This window comes from Coptis chinensis, chromosome 6 (genome assembly GCF_015680905.1).
Source record: "Coptis chinensis isolate HL-2020 chromosome 6, ASM1568090v1, whole genome shotgun sequence".
Lineage (NCBI taxonomy): Eukaryota > Viridiplantae > Streptophyta > Magnoliopsida > Ranunculales > Ranunculaceae > Coptis > Coptis chinensis.
This window is the reverse complement of record NC_141461.1, coordinates 62205715-62224521: the sequence shown is the minus strand read 5'-3', so window position 1 is coordinate 62224521 and position 18807 is coordinate 62205715. Positions and strand designations below refer to the sequence as shown.

The 18807-nt window shown below is 37.2% G+C and overlaps 1 protein-coding gene and 1 non-coding gene across 2 annotated transcripts; both read left to right on the top strand.

Moving 5' to 3' along the window:
- The first annotated feature begins 11640 nt into the window (after positions 1-11640).
- On the top strand, positions 11641-18264 carry LOC147493853 (protein THALLO-like). The gene is given in 13 exon segments (XM_086565514.1): positions 11641-12480; positions 13127-13279; positions 13440-13576; positions 13832-13919; positions 14198-14392; positions 14513-14629; positions 14805-14882; positions 15041-15162; positions 15248-15389; positions 16685-16899; positions 17517-17583; positions 17678-17740; positions 17840-18264. Coding segments are annotated over 11 exon segments (1233 nt in total). The 5' UTR covers positions 11641-12480; positions 13127-13279; positions 13440-13559; the 3' UTR covers positions 17969-18264.
- Positions 17139-17261, top strand: LOC147493854 (small nucleolar RNA snoR111). Its single transcript, XR_015200546.1, has one exon. It is a non-coding gene; the product is annotated as a small nucleolar RNA snoR111 (small nucleolar RNA).
- Positions 18265-18807: the final 543 nt, after the last annotated feature.

Sequence of the window (18807 nt, the reverse complement as noted above, 5' to 3'; positions counted from 1 at the left end):
CTAATCTTCAAGTCATAACAAAGTTGTCGAATTTCTTCAGCATCAAATTGTTTGCCATTGTCGGAAGTCAATGACGTTGGAATACCAAAACGACAAACAATGTCATGCCATAAGAACTTTTTAACATCCAAAGCATGGATCTGGGCTAAGGGCATAACTTCAGCCCACTTGGTAAAATAATCAGTTGCGACAAGTAAGAAACGAACACTGCCAGGAGCTTTCGAAAGTGGACCAACAATGTCAATACCCCACTTTGCAAACGGCCAAGGGCTCAAGATTGGATGAAGTTCCGTCGCTGGAAGATTTCCCATATTAGCATAATTCTGACAAGGAACACACTTCTCAGACAAATGCTTAGCATCCTTTTGCATGTATGGGCACCAGTACCCTTGTGTCATTGCTTTATGAGCGAGACTTCGCACCTGGGAGTGGTTCCCACATAGGCCTGAATGAATTTCCGAAAGGACGAGTAAACCTTCAGCTCTGCTGAGACAACGAAGCATAGGGTTAAAATTTGTGCCTTTGCAAAAAAGTTGCAAAAGACCGTCCGAAGTCGAGATGAGACAATATTTCTAAGCATCGCGTTTGACAAGATCACCCACTTTATGATCGGGAGGCAAGATGTGATCATGTAAATATGTGATATAAGGATGACACCAATCATCCCGTCACAAGGCGTAAGCGGAAAAATTAGCTCTATATCAGGAACTTATGTAGCATTGTCAACTTCATGATCATTATCGTTATGGACCGAGACAATATCATTGACAGGATCATTGGGGTCATCTGATAGCATAAGTTGTAGATAAAGTGTTTTCTCTGTAACGACAACTTGATTATCAAGATCACGCTTGCGCTTCCGAGTCAGCACAGGAGATATCAAATTGGCATGACGTGATTCGTCAGAAAATGTCTGGACGAAAAAACAACTTTGAGTGATATACATATCGCGCAAATCCTCGATGGACAGATCGATACTCGGCTCCTTTTGAAATTCAATGGTAATCTGGCGAGACTCATTTGACTTAACTGCAACAGATAAATATGCAAGAGAATTAGCATGTCGCACATCATGATGCGAACGATGCATAATACTGATAGATTCAAAATTTAGAGCAATCCGATGAATTAAGTCCAAATAGGCTGCCATTCTCTCGTCACGAGCGGCATATGATCCTCTAAACTGGCTAGCGACTAACTTAGAATCTGTGAATAATTGTAACTCGGTCGCCCCCAGGTAAAGAGCAGTGCGCAAGCCGCAAATGACAGCTTCGTACTCGGCTTTATTATTTGAAGCGTCAAAATCCAAACGCACTGACTTCTTAATTTTTTTTCCATTCGGCTGCAAGATTACACACCCAATACTTGAGCCAGACTTATTATGCGAACCATCAGTGTAAACAATCCAGCAATCGGCAGATACATCTGATAAGTGTAGCAAGTCATCGCCCCCAAGAGGTAGTGGCGTGTTATCGACGACATTTTCTTCATCCAAGAATGCGTCAGACATAGGAATATCATCAATAATAAAATCAGCCATTAGCGAAGCCAAAACTTGTCCTTTCTTAGCCGTGCGAGTTTCAAAAACAATGCTATAAGCACTCAGGTAACTTTCCCATTTTGCGAGGCGACTTGATTCCTGGGTATTGCAAAAAAGCTTTCGCGGTGGATATTCGGTATAAACTTTGACAACTCGACCCTAGAAATAAGGCTTAAGACATCGGGCAGCATGAACCAAGGCTAATGCAATTTTTTCCACTCGAGAATACCTTGTTTCAACCGTTGTAAGAGTCTTGCTAACAAAGAATATAGGACGACCATCGTCACCATTGACAAATAAAACGACACTTATGGCATGATCAGTAGCGGCTAAATACAGACCTATAGGCTGCCCCATTGCTGGACTGGAAAGAACTGGAGGTTGGACTAAGTATGCTTTCAAGTGACGAAATGCAAGTTCACAGTCCTCCATCCAAATCGATGCGTCTTTCAATGTTTGGAAAAAAGGACGACATCGATAAGAATACCGAGAGATAAAGCGATTTAGGGCAAGCAAGTGTCCTGTAAGTCGTTGAATCTCTTTCTTTGACGTCGGAGAAAGCATTTCAAGGATAGCCCGAATCTGATTCGGATTTTCTTCAATTCCACGTCTAGTTATCATGTATCCTAAGAATTTACCAGACGATAAACCGAAAGAACACTTAGCCGGATTCAAACGCATATTGACATTGGAGAGTCTATTGAAAACAACTTGCAAATCAGTAAGATGATCAAGTGCTTCTATAGATTTGACAACCATGTCGTCGATGTATGCTTCGACTATCTTTCCAAGTAGATCAAAAAATGGTGTTGACTAGCTATTGATATGTAGCTCTAACATTTTTCAGACCGAAAGGCATTACTTGATAACAGTAAATTCCTTGGTCTGTAATGAATGCAGTTAACTCTTGGTCCTCAATGAATAACGGAATCTGATGATAACCAGAATAAGCATCCAAAAAAGACAAATGTTGAAAACCAGATGTGGCATCGACCATTTCAGATATACAAGGCAACGAATACGGGTGAATCGGACATGCTTTATTAAGATTCGTGAAATCGATACAAACACGTAATTTGCTATTCTTTTTAGGCACTGCGACTACATTTGACAGCCATGTTGGATAAGTCAAAGGCCTTATAAAATTAACAGACAAGAGACGGTAGATTTCTTCTTTCACTTTCATCTTTCTATCAGGGGCCATCCTTCTGGGCTTTTGTCTAACCAGCTTTGCATTAGGATCAATCTCGAGTTTATGACAAGCCACAGAAGGATCTATACCAGGCATTTGCTCTATTCGCCAAGCAAAAACATGACTATTATTCCTCAATAACAAAATAAGCTCTTGTCTCTCCGCTTCTGGAAGTTCGGCTGAAATAAAAGTTATCTCTTCAGGGAGTTGGCCAATTTGAACTTCTAAAAGTGGATCGACGGTTGGGGGTCCTTCAACATTTCTATTAGCAGAGTAAACTGAAAGTCCCGGATGCTGTAATTACTATTTGACGGCGTTGGAACTCAGAATAGTTCGTCCAACAACTTAAAACTTCTTATAATCATCAAGAACATTGTCGTGGCAAATTAAAGATGCAAGTTGATCGCTACACACTTTACAAACTTTACTATTGAATGGGAACTTGATGGCTTGATGATATGTTGAGACGACAACTTCCATATAATGAATCCAATCGCGACCAAGGATGACATTGTAAAGGGATTTACAATCCATCAATAGGAACTCAATATTGACTTCCTTCTGCATAAGAGTGACTGGGAGAGAAACCTTTCCAACGCAATGAGTAGTGGTACCATCAAAACCAGCGATAGGCACATTTTTAGGCGTGACCAAGTTATCAATAAAAGGAATACTGCGATAACACCCAAAAAACATGGCGCTAGCTGAACTACCAATGTCGATCATTATACGTTGTACGCGCATACAACTGATATACGCAGTTATCACGACAACATCATAATAAGGAACATACACTCCCATTAGATCTTGGTCAGTGAAACATAATGGTTCGTCTTCAATAGTCTCCGTGCAAAAACCTTCTACGAAATTGATCCCGTTAACTTTGTAAAAATTAGAGAGATATTTGACTTTAAACGACGAGCATTTTTCTGCTGAGTATTAGATAATGAATCAATGACGGCATGTCTAACCTTAATGACATTGTGATCAGTTACAGTTAAAGCTTGAGTTGTTACTTTTTTCTGCACATATTGATCAAGTTTCCCATTCTGTGCAAGCTTTTCAATTCTTCCCCGCAAAGATTGACAATTCTCAGTCTCATGACCATAATCATTATGAAATTTGCACCATAACGATTTATCGCGAGTTGTTTTATTGTCGTCGCGCAGGGGAAATGGCAGAGTGAGCAAACTTTTATCCTTGATTTTGTCGTAAACTACAGCATATTTAGTATTAAGCGGAGTTAATTCAAAATCAGTAAAAGGTTTTTCGGTCCTGCTCGTGGAGTCGTCTTTCTTATACGGAGGCTTCTGACTGGGTTGCTGTTGATCAAAAGTCGGATTCTTCTATTTATTCCGCTGATCATTGAAATCCTTTCCTTTATTATCTTTGTCAAGAGAAGTTCGAGCAGCCGTATCGTCCTCAACATTGATAAATTGTTGAACTCGCTAGTATAACGCACGTCGGGAAGATGGAATATCTCAAACAAGAGAGTTGTACAACCCGTCTTTATCAAACAAGATAACTTCTTTAAAAGAGTAAACCACCATTAGATCGAATTGTTCAAAAATCTAAGTTGCAGCTTGGCGAAACCAAGTGACAAAACTGTGGAGAGGTTCATCACGTTGTTGCTTGATGTTGAAAAGAACCCGGACACCATTTGGATGTTTCAGATTATGATGAAAATGCTTCGCAAACTTTTCAGTTAAGTCCTTGAACTGATGAATAGATCGCGGTACCAATGCTTCCCCCTTTAATGTAGAAGGAAAAGTTTACATTTCAAAGCATCGTCACCCCCCAATAAAACCAGTTTGTTAGTGAAATTAATCACATGAAGCATAGGACATCCCTCAACATCATCATATTGATCAAACTCAGGTTGTTTGAAATCTTTGCTGTGAGTAGCATGTTGGACGGTGAGAGAAAATTTGTCCAAAATACCATCTTTAACTACAAGATTCTCTAATGTCGATTCAAAAGGATCACTATCAAGAATAGCTTTTTTAATCATTTCTCGGACATGTTGAGGAGTCATCAGATCCATATCGGCTGGCTCATAATCATGATCACGATGACGCCTATGGGAATGAACGGAATGAGAAGAAAATGATGAAGATTCATCGTGACTGTGTCGAGAGGAATGTGGTTGGTACGTTGGACCTTCAATACGATAATGTTTGGAATGATAAGAATCGCGTCGCTGAAATGTTTCGCCATACTGATGGTTCCGATCATGAGTGCGACCATTAGGTTGTTCGCCACCCGAATTCCTCGAAACTTGCCGATAATCTGTAGGACCGTGGGGTGGGTCGGACGGATATTAGCAGTACCTTGCCTATCGAGAACATGACCAAGTGGTTGGAAGTTTCTCGGTGGAGGTCGGGGAATTCGTCGCCCATTACTTGGAACTCGTTGATGGCTGTTGCGAATATTGTGAATCTTATCCTCACCACTTAAACGATTCCACCCACTATTATGTCATTGGCGTGTGTTATGTTGTGGTGTGACAAATACAACATCATCTGCGAGTGGAGTGGGTCATTTAAGACAACGCCTGTAGTAGTTGTTCTGTTTGCCGACAGTCTTTAACTTTTGAAGAAGTGCTTCGCAAGATATACGACTTACATTATCTGCATCAGATACTAGATAATCGTCAGAAGTAATAACCTCGCGCTGAATAATTTGGCGCATTGGTGGAACGACAATATTAGGTGGTATTATTCCGTCATCGCCAAGTTGACCTTGACCATCATGTTCGTGATGATCGTCAGTAATTACATCGGGACCTTGAGCTCGTCGAGTATGCGTCATAACTTTCGCAGAATGTGATTGAGGGTGTTGAATAAGAATTGCAGACAACGCCAATTATGTTTCGACCAAATATTATCAAAACACTAAGTGATGACGAAAGAGACGAAGAATGTAGAAAAGTGATGGTGATCGGGAGAATGATGAGACTGTACCTTGCGGTTGCCTACGTACCCAAATTATCGATGGGATCAAGTCTCAAGAATGTAGTTCTGTATGAAAAATAGTTTGGTATTTATATAGGGTAGAGCAGAGACTCCTTGTAGCTCAAGTATTCTTGCAGCTTAAGTAATCGTGATTGAATATAACTCTCAATTGATAATTATCTCTTTGATAAGAAATGAATCTGGACATAAATCAATGTACATTAGTGGCAAGCCATGTGGCTAAGGTTTAGTCTTAGACACATGAGTTAATGGGCCAGTACATTGATCCATGGTTTTGCAAATTAGGCTTTAGCCCTGTTGATTAAACGAATAAAGTGGAGACTCCTACCAATGGACGTTTGCCACATAGGTGGGGGTCGAAACAATGTACATAACTTCAAATTCATATACATATACATCAAACAATATTCAAATTCACGTTCAAATTCATATTCATATATATCAATCCATATTCAAATTCAAATTCAAATTCAAACTCAAACTCAAACTCATGTTTAAATTCATATACATAACTTCAAATTCGAAATTCATATAAAATAACTTCAAACATATAAATTTCAACGTCAAACTTCAAATTCCAAGTTCAAACCCTAATCCATAACCAAATCCTAATTCGTAACAACCAAACCCTAATCTATATACAAAACCCTAATCCAACTTCAAAGCTCTAAATTTAGACACGATTACGACAGTAATGCCCACCAATAAACTTGCATCGGGTCAAGTTTTTCGCTTCGTTGAACGATCTCCTTGCTTCCTCGGGAATCGCAGGCCCACCCAATTGCAGACCTTTCTCCAGCATGGGAGTAGTTTCGTCGAGGACGTTGCTCTGTAAAAAAAAATGCAAAACTAAGTTAGTATTTACAGTTTTAAAAGAGCGGAACTACAATTATGAAATGGCAAAACTCACCAGCTATGTACTTGAATAAACTCCCAGTACACTGATAGGCCACTGCAGGCCATTTTCAGTTCTGACATATTTTTAATAGCTTAAACAAATCAAATGCTAATACAATCAATCATATACAATTTCCTCCCATCCAAACACCAATTCAATTTGTAATAAACTCCCAGTCCAAGTCCATATTTCAACACTCTCCAAATAATAATAACTTTATCAATGAATGAATCTGAATTTACTTTAATATCTAATACATTTACATAATCAAAACAACAAAAACTAGAGCAATGCAGAAAAAACAACAAAAATGTCAACATTGCAGAAATCGAATTTTTTTTTACTTGCCTGAAGCCTGAAGACAGCAATGCAGCTGGAACTCTATTTGAGAAGTAGAGAATTTGGTTTGAGAAGGTGGGAAGTAGTATCTATTTTAGAAGTTGATAAAATGAAAATATGATAATTTGGTTCGATTTGGAGTGGTTTTGTTTGTTTGTTCCGTTTTTGTTTTTGCTTGGGTTGCTAGAGACGAAGGGTTTTTTTGTTCTTTTTTCTTTTATTTCGTTTGACACGTAACAAATATCATCATATAACTAGCCAATTCCAACATAAGAATCTCCAAGACTTCTCAAAAGACATTTCCAAACCACAAGTGAAAGAGAACCAATTCGACGAACACCAAACCACATTTTCAAATCATTAATAACTAACATTGGGGACAAAAAATTAACAAAAATAATATATATATATATAACAGTTTTTGTTTGGTTAGATAGTCTAAACATGTTTTCCTAAGAATGATCAATGGCTCCAAAATGGTGGTGGGCATTCGTTAAAAATGATTCCCGTCCTTTCCTCACATTGGAAAATGACACAAAGCCATAATAGCTATTTCATGATAAAAAACAAATTCCCATCTACAAACATAACATAACTTCAATATTAATCATCAAAACATAAAAAGATACATTCTTTAATGAATAAAAAAAAAATTAACCTATCATTCATAGTGATTGTTCGACGTTTGCTGCCCGAACTGACCGGAATTCAGAGAAAGAGAGGATGGAAGGAAAGAAGGAATGAAGGAAATAAGAAATATTTTTAACTTATTTCGATTTGGAGTGGTTATGTTTGTTTGTTCTTTGTTTTTGCTGGGTTGTTAGAGACAAAGGGTTTTTTTTGTTTTTTTTCTTTTATTTCGTTCTTTTCTTTTGTTTTAATTTCGGCCATGAGATCTTGAGATCATCTCGCGAGTTGAGTGGATGAGATTGGGAGTGGTCTGGATGTGGGCGAAATGGGAGTTGGTGTATCCCTCCCCTATATATATATATATACGGGCTGGCTACGTCGACATACAGAAATGACATACGGAATTGACATACGCAATCCTACCTATATACATAATAAACTAAAAGCTGATTTTATGGGGATGTGATCTCCACAAAAAATTAGCACATTTGAACATGTCTAACCCTACCAAAAATTGAGTTCAAATTATAAATTTATTTGACGGTCTAGAATTTTAATACTCTTTTGACAAGACTAGACACATCCGATTGAGCTAATTTTTTGTGGAGATACTATCCATAGTAGGGAGATAATATCTACAAAAAATCAGCCCTTAAAGCAATGTGCAAATCCACTTTTAGATTGCGTATGTCAATTCCGTATGTCATTTTTGTATGTCAACTTAACGTAGCTTGACCCGATATATATATATATATATATATATATATATATATATTATATATATATATATATATATATATATATTTAATGATGGAATGTATGTTGTCAATTTCCATGTTTAGTAATCAACATCTAATATTTTGTTCGAGATTGTTCAACTTGATAATTAGTTTTTTCAACCGATGGTTTTTGTACTGCATGAAGTACGGTAGGGTGGAGGATGTCTTCTAGTGGCAACGAATATAGCAGCCAGAGGGGTTGAGGGTTGACTTGCTAGAGACAGCCCATATATACAACTTTGATCTCCCAAGAAGTGTTGTAGACTATCTTCACCGTGCTTGGAGAACTGGTAGAAAACCATTTTCAGATGAAAAGTGCACCGTCGCCAACATGATCACAACAGAGGAGAGATTTGCATTGCAAAGATTTGAGAATGAGCTGATGTTTCAGTATAAGAATTGTTCATTCTCAGTTGATGTTAAGTACAATATAGATCAAACATCAAACAAAGTGTAGTGTACAATAAAATATCATACACTTCAGTTTTTTTGTGACACCGGGTTTTTTCATAAGTGATGCCAAAATCCGAGAATTTTGACACTAATTCAGCGTGGGGCACTAATAATTCCAAAATTAGAATTAATCTATTTTAAATTAAATAAACCAAAGTGTGGTCATAGAGCCACAAATCTGTAATAAAAATATTGAAAAGAAAAGCAACCCGTGGAAACCCAACTCTCACTAACCTAACCGATCTCTCTCTCCCTTTTTTTCTTCTCTACCACCCAACCTAAATCAATTTAAAACCCTAACTCCGAAAAGTCGAATTAGTCCCTAATTGTTCTCTCTCCTCTCTTCTCACTACATCCTTTCTTTACAATTAAATCCCTAAGTCTCTCATTTGTTCTCCGAATGATGGAGGCATCGAGGAAGCTGATCTAACCCGGGCCTATTCCCTTGATTATATTTTTTGCTTGGCGATTCGAAAGTGTTAGTTCTTTTCTCCCTTTTTTCATTCAATCAACTATCAATTTTTCATAAAATTTTGCTTTTTGATAACTTCTTTCTCCCTTTTTTTTTTTTTAAAGTTCAATATTGTAGGTTTAGGTCATGGGGAGTTTAAAACAGTTCTAATTTCATTGATGTCAGAAAAAAGAGAAGGCTCAAGGAGAAATGAATAAGCCGGAGGAAAAGCTTTGCTTTGGGTGATGCTTACTCCATGCATATGCTCTTTACTTTGTCAATTCGACCCCTCAAAACTATAAATGACAATCTCATTTGAAAGCATATCTAGTGAATAAAATGTTTTAATGTGCATGTGGTCGCCGGGCCGGTGCCCTTGATGTTTAGTTCTTCAGGAAGGGCTAAGTATCAAAATCCTTTGGTACTTAAGTCATGATGGCTTTTCGCAATTTGATGTGGATGTGATTTCAGGGATATTTCAAGCATCTCTTGCAGAATATTACACAACTATAAGTTTCTTCTCATATGTTAAAGAATTTAGTGATCCGCGACAATGCTAATGATGCAAGATATAGCTTAAATGGTCGGCAATTTCGCAATTTGATGGAAGTCGATAGTTTGGTTTTGGAAACTTTCTATCAAGATTTTATTTCTAGCTAGTTGTAAGCACAATGTAATGTACTTTTTGTATTGTATTTTTCTTTTGAAAAATGTAAGTATTTAGTGTTTGTGTTTGTGCTAGTGACTAGAGAACTTTAAAAGTGATAGAATGAATGTTATATTCTTGAATGAGAATGATGGTGTATTTGTGTATTTTATGGAGCTATTTGTTTTTTAAATGTGTTGTCTTGGTTTATAGATGTGTATAGATGGCCAGTTCTACAGGGTGTATGTATGAGAGCAAATTATTATTATTATTTTTTTAAAATCTAAAATTAGATTAGTGATGTCAAAATGACGTCACAAATATTTGTGACGCTAAAATGATGTCACAAATTTGTAACGCTATTTTAGCATCACTATTTTTTGTGACGTCTCGTCACAAAAAAAATGACGTTATTTTTGGCGTCACAAATATTTGTGACGTCAAAATGACATCACAAAACGGCTTTTGAATCAAAATGGCGCCACAAAATAAATGACGCATAAATTGTGACACCACCATATTTGTGACGCATCAAAAAAAATGACACCATTTTAAGGCCACAAAAAGGTCATATTTGTGTAGTGAGATAAAAGTGTCGAAGGGTTTGTTTGTTCCCCCCTCAAATATTTGCATATTATTTATATTAATCTGGGTGTTGAAACACCTATACAGTCGAAATAGAGTTCTTTACATATGATATCGGGTGGTCTATCATGCCAACTCATGTATCTAGTTAAAGTAATGTCATGTTGTGCCAGTGTGTTTGCTGTGGAGTTTCCTTCTTTGTAGATGTGATTGAGGGATATATTTTCGAAGAACGAGAAGAGTTGTCGAATATCCTCTATGATCCCAATTGCCTTCCTCAGATGGATCGAGGGATATATTTTTTCCTTGTTTCGAATATCCTCTTAATCCCAATTGCCTTTATCAAAGCCTTTGAATCACTTTGGATGTTGAATATTTGTGTGTATATTTGCTATAGGAGATAGCTAGATAGAGACCTAGTCTCATTGCCAAAGCTTTGCATATAGGTACAAAAATCATCAAGCAACAATCCATAATTCCTTAGTACACATCCCAAACCCGAAGGACCTAGGTTTCCGATGACAAGCGCCATCTGTATTAAAGGTAATGTATGGAGCTGAATGAGGCTTCCAATAGAGATGAATGAGTTGTTTCTGTCTCTTGGTTTTAAGGAGTAGTGTCTAGGCATCCTTTGTACTTCTCCAAAAAGCAAGACTAGCTCTGAGTGTGCTTTAAGGTGTCACCCTTTCGTGTTCAAATAACATTTCATTTCTACTATTCCAGATGTTCCAGTAGATGATTGCGAAGAGTTCCATAACAAAGGGTATATTGCTATGCTGATTTCTCATCAAGTTATGGATTTTTTTTATCCATATATGTGGTGTATCATTGAAGGGTACGAATGCAATTTGGGGGATTGGAATAGTGCTCCATATGGTCTGGGTGAATGGGCATTCATGGAATAGGTGTTGTGCAGTATCTGGGTGGCTTTTGCAGAAGATGCAGTTTGGGTTAAAGTTCAACCCTATATTGAGTAGATTAGATGATGAGTTTAGAGCATCTAACAAAAGTTTCCAAATGAATACTTTTACTTACGGAGGACATCGGAGTTCCCATATGATTCTCCAATTAAAGAAAAGAGGTGGTGTGGTCTAAGTGTATTGCTTGATATCCTGATTTCACCCTATATTTCTCATTGATTGATAGAGTCCAGATTCTTCGGTTGGGGTGTTGGCTGAAAGCAGGACGCATTAAGTAAGATTTTTATTATTATTATTATTATTATTACACCTTGGTGGCCTATGAAGCCCACGCTTGAAAGATAAAAAGAGACTGGGTCACAAATCGAAAGACAAGGGGTATTCTGTCTTTTTCCCGAACTGACAAGGGTTATGTACAAGGGGTTTTTGGATTTATTTTTTATCGCAATTAAATTAACAGAAAAATAAAATCTGACAGCTCATTTGCTTTCAAAGAAGAAATCATGGGAAGAAGTAGCCAGAAAATTCGAGATGACGGGGATGACATGGACGATGAAAATGAAATTGACGCATGTATGTAGGAATAAATTATATCTCTTTTCTTTTCTTTTTTGTTATTATTCAATTCACTACTTTATTTGTGCATTGTTTTTTACAGTTTATAAACAGAGGGATATAATACCACTTGATGTTAGTGTTATTGGATAATGTAGCTTCTTCTGCTTTGCCTCGGTTATGTATTGGTTTGTTTTCGTGTAGGGTCTCAATGAAGATGAGTATAGGGATACTGGCTTGGCTGCAAAGAGTAATAAGTCATTTTTATTGATTAGTCAAAGAAATAAAGCTGGATATTACTGAATTGTACATTTACTACAGATATTTCTGTCTCTCTGAGCCATGGGATTGAATTTTTCCTATGTTTTATCTCAGTTGCAAAACAACAAAGGATTATGCAACGATATGTTTGTGAGGATGAAGCAGATGATGATGACGACGAAGAGGAGGAAGAAAAGAAGGTTGTATGGAGTGGAAAAAGGACAGCTATTAGGGTGCTGAGAATATTAATTATGAGGTTAGGATTTACTTATAGTTGGACAAATGTCCGGTGTCAATTGAACAACTCACATTCCTCCACTCACTTCTGTTTATGCTCTACCATCTCAACCCTTGCTATGTCCGTCTTTAGAATATTTCTCGCTCTTTTAAAAGTTACAACCCTCATTTTGTACATTCCTAAATGGAGTTGTTCGACTATGACCTGATCAAGCGACTGCATTTCTGTAACGGGCTCATTTTTTAAATTCTACACTCTTACCTGATTAGCAATAAAAGCCAACTAGATTTATAGACATGGCACTTCTTATTTTCACACATTCTCTCTTGTAGAGCATGGTTTGCTTCAACTATCAGCTCATAACTTATCATCCAATAGGATCGTGATGCTCAGTCACAGTTGCTACTCCAACATCATCCTTGTGCTCCCAAACTTTTAAAATATGGATCTGGCGTACTGTAAATTGAGATCCATGAGCAGTCTTAGCTCAACCATGATAAAATCCATTGGACTCGAAGCAGCTCTGTGGATTTAAATATACCAATATTGCGTTGATTTCTTCTCAAGTCTCATCATTTAACGATACTTCCATCATATACAGACATGTGCATATATCAAATATTCTGTTCAAGTTTACCTGATTCTTTTGTTGACGTATATGTAGATAAACTCAAGCGATGAAGAGCTTCCTGCAGAGGAGGAAGCGGAGGTGCTAAGAGTTCAAAAAGAGAAGGCAAAATCATACTCATTGGAAGACTTTGGCCAAGACGACAGTGACCAAGAGGAGAGTGATTCTGATGAGGAAAAGGCCCAAGAGGTGAATTTGAATTTTCATTTGCTATTATGTAGTTCTTTGTGATATTAGCTCCCTGATTGCTGGCTCCTTTCTTTTCGCTTGTCTTTAGAAGGTGTCAGGAAGATAAGTAGAGAACCTGGAAAGAGACTTCCTATATATAATCTGCCTCCTTTTTCTGCAGGGTATCTTGCCTAAAACTAGAAGCAGATTGAAACGCCTTAAAGAAAAAGGAGCTGAAGATGACACAGGCATAGCTTATGAGGTCAAGAAAGACCTGAATGCGTTGTCGAGAGAAGAACAAATGGATGTTGTGTATAGGTAAGCTTTTCTTCAAGCTGTTCTGTTGTTTGTGATTTTTGAATGGATCCTTTAGCATTTAATAGAACTGCCCTCCTCTGTCAGTTCATTGTTGTATTCAACTCCTTTCACTGTTTTAATTTTTTTTTGCCTTGGTCTTGTTTGTTTTTTACTTAATCTGAAAAATGCGAGTTGTATACGTGGGTTGCTTTTTCCCCATCCGAATGAAAACATCTTACATATGGTTTCTTTGTGTTATATATATTTTTTAAACAGTTCTGCTCCAGAACTTGTTGGCCTGCTATCGGAACTGAAAGATGCTCTCGATCAACTTGAAAACAAAGTTAATCCACTTATAAGCAAGGTATTTCCCTTTGCATCCAACATCATTTTCTGCAAAGAAGAAATTTTTGATGATGGAGATCCATCCCTAAAGGCTGGAAAGAAATGTTAGATCCATTGCTTTTAGGAGCTTGTTAAAGCTCTGTGCCATTTTGGTGTCTAGTATAGTGGTTCATAAGTTGAAACCATTAAATGGTCGGACCCTGAACCTTTAGTTTCATTCAACACAGTTGTCTCAACAGGATTATGTCCATATTTCTTTTGTGTAGCTTCCATAGTAACCTTCTTTCTATATTGAAGTCAGGTGTAATTGAGGTGAAAAAGGGTAATGACAGTACCAAGGGAGGGATGCGGTATTTGGAGACAAAACAACAACTTTTGTTGGCCTATTGCCAAACTATTAGCTTTTATCTTCTTCTCAAGTCCGAGGGTCATTCAGTCCGTGATCATCCAGTCATAGCTCGTCTGGTGGAGATCAAGAACTTGTTGGACAAGGTCTCGTCTTCTAAATTAAGTTTGCTGTTTTCCTTTCGGAAAAAATGATTCTATAGCTAGAAAGTTTGGCTCTGATAGCTTTCTCAAATTGAAATGTTCTGCCACATGTTTCACTGACAGATGAAACAGCTTGATGATAAACTTCCTTCAGAACTTGAAGAGATTATAAATGAGGACCATGGGACTGAATCAGGAGCCAAGCTGATTGAAGAAATTGTTGCATTGACATCTGAACCTGTAAGCTTAAGTGACTCACACTTGTCTCTCCCGGTCAAAGGAAGTAAAGAATCTATGGTATTTATCTATCTTGATTTTACTGCGAGAAATATTGTTGGTGATTTTTATTAAGTGGCAATAATTAGATAGTCAAAGTCCTTTAAGCTTGATCAAAACAGTTTTGAAAAAACTGCAGCCTTGTGAAAAAGTTGAGATGGTTAATGGTGGCATTTCAGAGGGGAAGGAGAACAAACATGAGAAATGCAAGAGACAGGTTTATAATGACTTTGACTATCATTTACATCTCCAGTTCTTACTCCCATCTTCGCTGTCCCCTTTGTCTCACAATCCCACACGTCTGCTTGCTATTACTGCTTCTAGTTTAGTTCCATGCTTGATTTGTTGGATTATTAATATACATTGCACTATTAGGTTGGTTCACAAAGCATGGAGATGCTGAAAGTAAGGGCAAGTCTCGAGGAAAAACTGAAACAGAAGGGAATTTTTAGCTCTGTAACAAACAAGTTGGATAGAAACCAGAAGTTGCATTCAAGGTATACTTTTTCAGCAGATGAGCCAACATTTGTTCTGTGTATTTGAGAGTAATTTAATACTAAAACTTCTTCTTTTCTTGGACAGGCGACTTGAAACACTAGATGATTTTGGTGATGAGGTCATGGACAAGGAGAGCGGAAATGCTAACCTGAGTAGTGGGTGTTCAAGTTCAATGCATTCGACTAAACTTTTGAAAGTGGTAGTTCCAAAGTTGAATTAATTAAAGGTAAATAATCTGTCGGTTTTAGCTGAGAGACTGAGAAGAGTTTAATGATGATTTAATTTAACCCAGTCAGCTTTCTTTTCTTCCATTTAAAATCGTTATGAAATCCTAGAAAATGTGGTATGTTCTGTTGGTGTGTCTCTCCTTCATTTGACCACTATTGTTTCGTTGCTTGAAAAACTAGCACCTGATTAAAGACTTGCCGCGATGGTTCTGTGATTACCGCATCTAGCGTTGTTTCTTGGGATGGAAATGGAGTGTGTTGCTACATAACGATATAATTCTGTAACTGTATAGATTCAGCGCATTGGCTGATTTATGGGTTGTTGTTGTAAAACTATCAGAGGTTGTTTGGGACTAGTCTGTGCCCTGGCCTTGGGCCCATCTCATGGTCCATCAGGGCCCAAAACAATCTTTGTTGACTTTTAAGTATGTTGTGGTGTTTGAGTGAACCAAACACAAGAACCTTAGCCACCATACATCTGCTATTCCGGTATACTCTTCAGTTGTATGAATTACATGGGAGCTGTGAGATCAAGGAGCAGTGATCCCAACACTACTGTTCCAGATAAGATAGATTCGGTACATGTATGCAAAGCTTAAATCTTTGTTTATTTAGTTTGCTTCTTGGTCAGATGATAGAGATTGTTACTTTTCTACTTTTTCATCGATATATTACACTGCGCAAATGTAGACTATGAAGGGAAGTTTTCTTGTTGTCTGATATAACGAAGTACAAATCATATCTAATGTCAAAGCCATAAAACGTCTTTTAATGTTTTTCTGTCCCTAAATTTAAGATTTTCATTTTAATAACTGGGGCACTATATAATAGAATTACAACTGAATTGGACAAAACATAAGAAAGAAACATATTCCTAACACCGAGAAACAAAGAAGAAAAGAAGAAACATATTCCTAACGCTTATGATCCCTGAAACATATTTTGCTTCTTTGTTCTGTTAAAATGTTCAATTTACCAATGATTTTTTACACATTTGTCCCTGTGATTAGAATGGTAATATAGAAATATGGGGGCTAAAATGTAAAAACCCATGTTTTAGGGCTTTGGTTTTGTATGCGGTGTAGATATGATGACATGATTTAGCTGCCATTCAAACAACATGAAAAATGCTTTTGGTTCTTTTCAAATGTAGTTAACACCATTTGTGGTGTACATCTGGTTTAATTAATTAACTGTTGGGTTAAACTAACACCAATGTGATGAATAATGCTTCCCTTTATAATTTGACCTGTAGCAATACTTTTCTTTACTGAAAAGGAATTTATTGTTCCAGGTTGTATCTGGTGATGATGATTTGCCTAAGAGGGATGATATTGGAGAAAGACGCAGGAAGCACGAGCTTCGAGTCCTTGCAAATGCTGGAGTCAAGTCTAAAGATGAAATTGGAGATGAAGATGATGGTGAAGAAGCATCAGAAAATGAATTATATGAGCAAGTTAAGAAACAGAAAATTTCAAAACTATCTGCCAAAGCAGAGCTATACTCAAGGTCTGTATTCTATGCATCTTATGGTAAACACGCTATCTAGGAAAACATCTGGTCTGCTAAAATTAGGTTGGCTCTTGTGAGGTTGATAATTATCATTGCTTTCAAGGCACTATTTAGGATTATTAAAAAGTTGCCTACGAGCTGTTTTTTTGCCCGTTGTTTTGTAAGATGGTGAAGTAGACGTGTGATAAGTGTAGTACTTTTTGCTTATAATGAAAAATGGGGATCCTCTGTTTTGTCAAGTGAAACGAGAGACTTACTTGTGTCTCTTTGTTGAATCAAAAAGAGGAATAGTAAAATGGTGAGATATCGTTTCATTTGCCCTTAATCTGATTGGCGATTTGATTGTTGCTCCTCTACATTCTATTATTTAATTATCTGTTATATAACCGGCTAAAAAGCATGTAAGTAGCAGGGCGAAATCTAACAATTTAGCAATACTAGTTGGGGCTTAACAAGCCTACTATTCTCATTAAAAATATGAATGGTTTCTATAGTAACTCTCATTGTTAAGAACGTCAGCTGTAGAAAAAGTGAACCTGCAAGAAGTTAATTTCAGCAGTTTAATTATCCCCGGCCCTACTTGATTTTCCACCTTGTGTTACTTGTTTTTGCAGAACACCGATGGGGCCATCTTCTGCAGAACAAGAGATTGTGGATGGGAAATGCCAGATTACTCGTCAGGTTTGCACAGCTTGACTCTTACGATTTGATCTATCTACCACTTTCTCTGTTTAGATCATTATCTCATCCATGTTTTTAAATCCTACCACAACAGATAGAGAAAAATAGGGGTCTAACTCGTTCTCGAAAGAAACAGAATCCAAGAACAAAATACAAGGTAATTCAGTGGAATTTCATTATTAGCTTCAATGGATCAATTTGTTGTTCTCTAATCCCTCTTAATCATCCTCTCACTTTGTTGTTTTATTATATCCAGGAGAAGCACCAGAAAAAGGTGAACAGAAGGAAAGGGCAGGTTCGGGGGATCAAGAAACCTACTGGTCCTTATGGTGGGGAAGCCACTGGAATCAATGCGGGAATCAGCCGGAGCATCAGACTAAAATAAAAGTCGTACGAGGAACAGGTTCTTGTATATCCCACACGGCTGTTGTTTATGCATGAGGAATGTTGTCCTATAATAGCCTGATTCTTCCAACTCAGTGTAAGGTGTCAAATGTGCGCGCCAGAACTTGTATCTTACACTTTCAGGGTCTCAGGGTAATATAAAGTGCTGCCTTCAGTTCCACCAAATTTTGATGTAACAATTTGTTTCTTAGGAACGTATTTATATAATGTTGTTAATATATTTATGTCAATTACATGAATTATCTAAGGATTATACTATTGTTTTCTTTACTTGTGTGTGAATTTTGTTACTCAGTTGGGTGGCAACGCATTCTTGTTTGTTATATTTGCAGATCAATGTTATAAGCTTATTCTAAGGTGGCTGAATTTTTCGCTTGACATCATTTGTGTAAACCGCTTGGGAGCTAAAATCGCATTGCCAAAAACAAAAAAAAGATGCAAACGGCTTTAGGTGATGATTATTATAAATCTGAATCGACAAGTAATTTTGTTGTAACTTGACCTTTGTGGACTTTGCAGTTGAACCAAGAAATTTCGTAAATGGGGTGTAAAACTGAAAATTACTAAATTAGTCGGAAAGATAGTTAGAGATTACCCAAATGGTTTAACAAACTTTGCATGCGCAACACGTGCAACATTCAAAATTCTGTGAAGATGGTGCCTGATGTCCATCTCAATTCTCAAAGTAATGCCACCAAACCCTTTAATGATCAAAAGTCAGTGCCACTTGTTCTATCTGCTTCAAGGTTCCTGCATGAATAAGGTGCTTCACAAAACAAACGTCCCTGAGCACTTCTACTGTTTTCTATTCTTATTCAC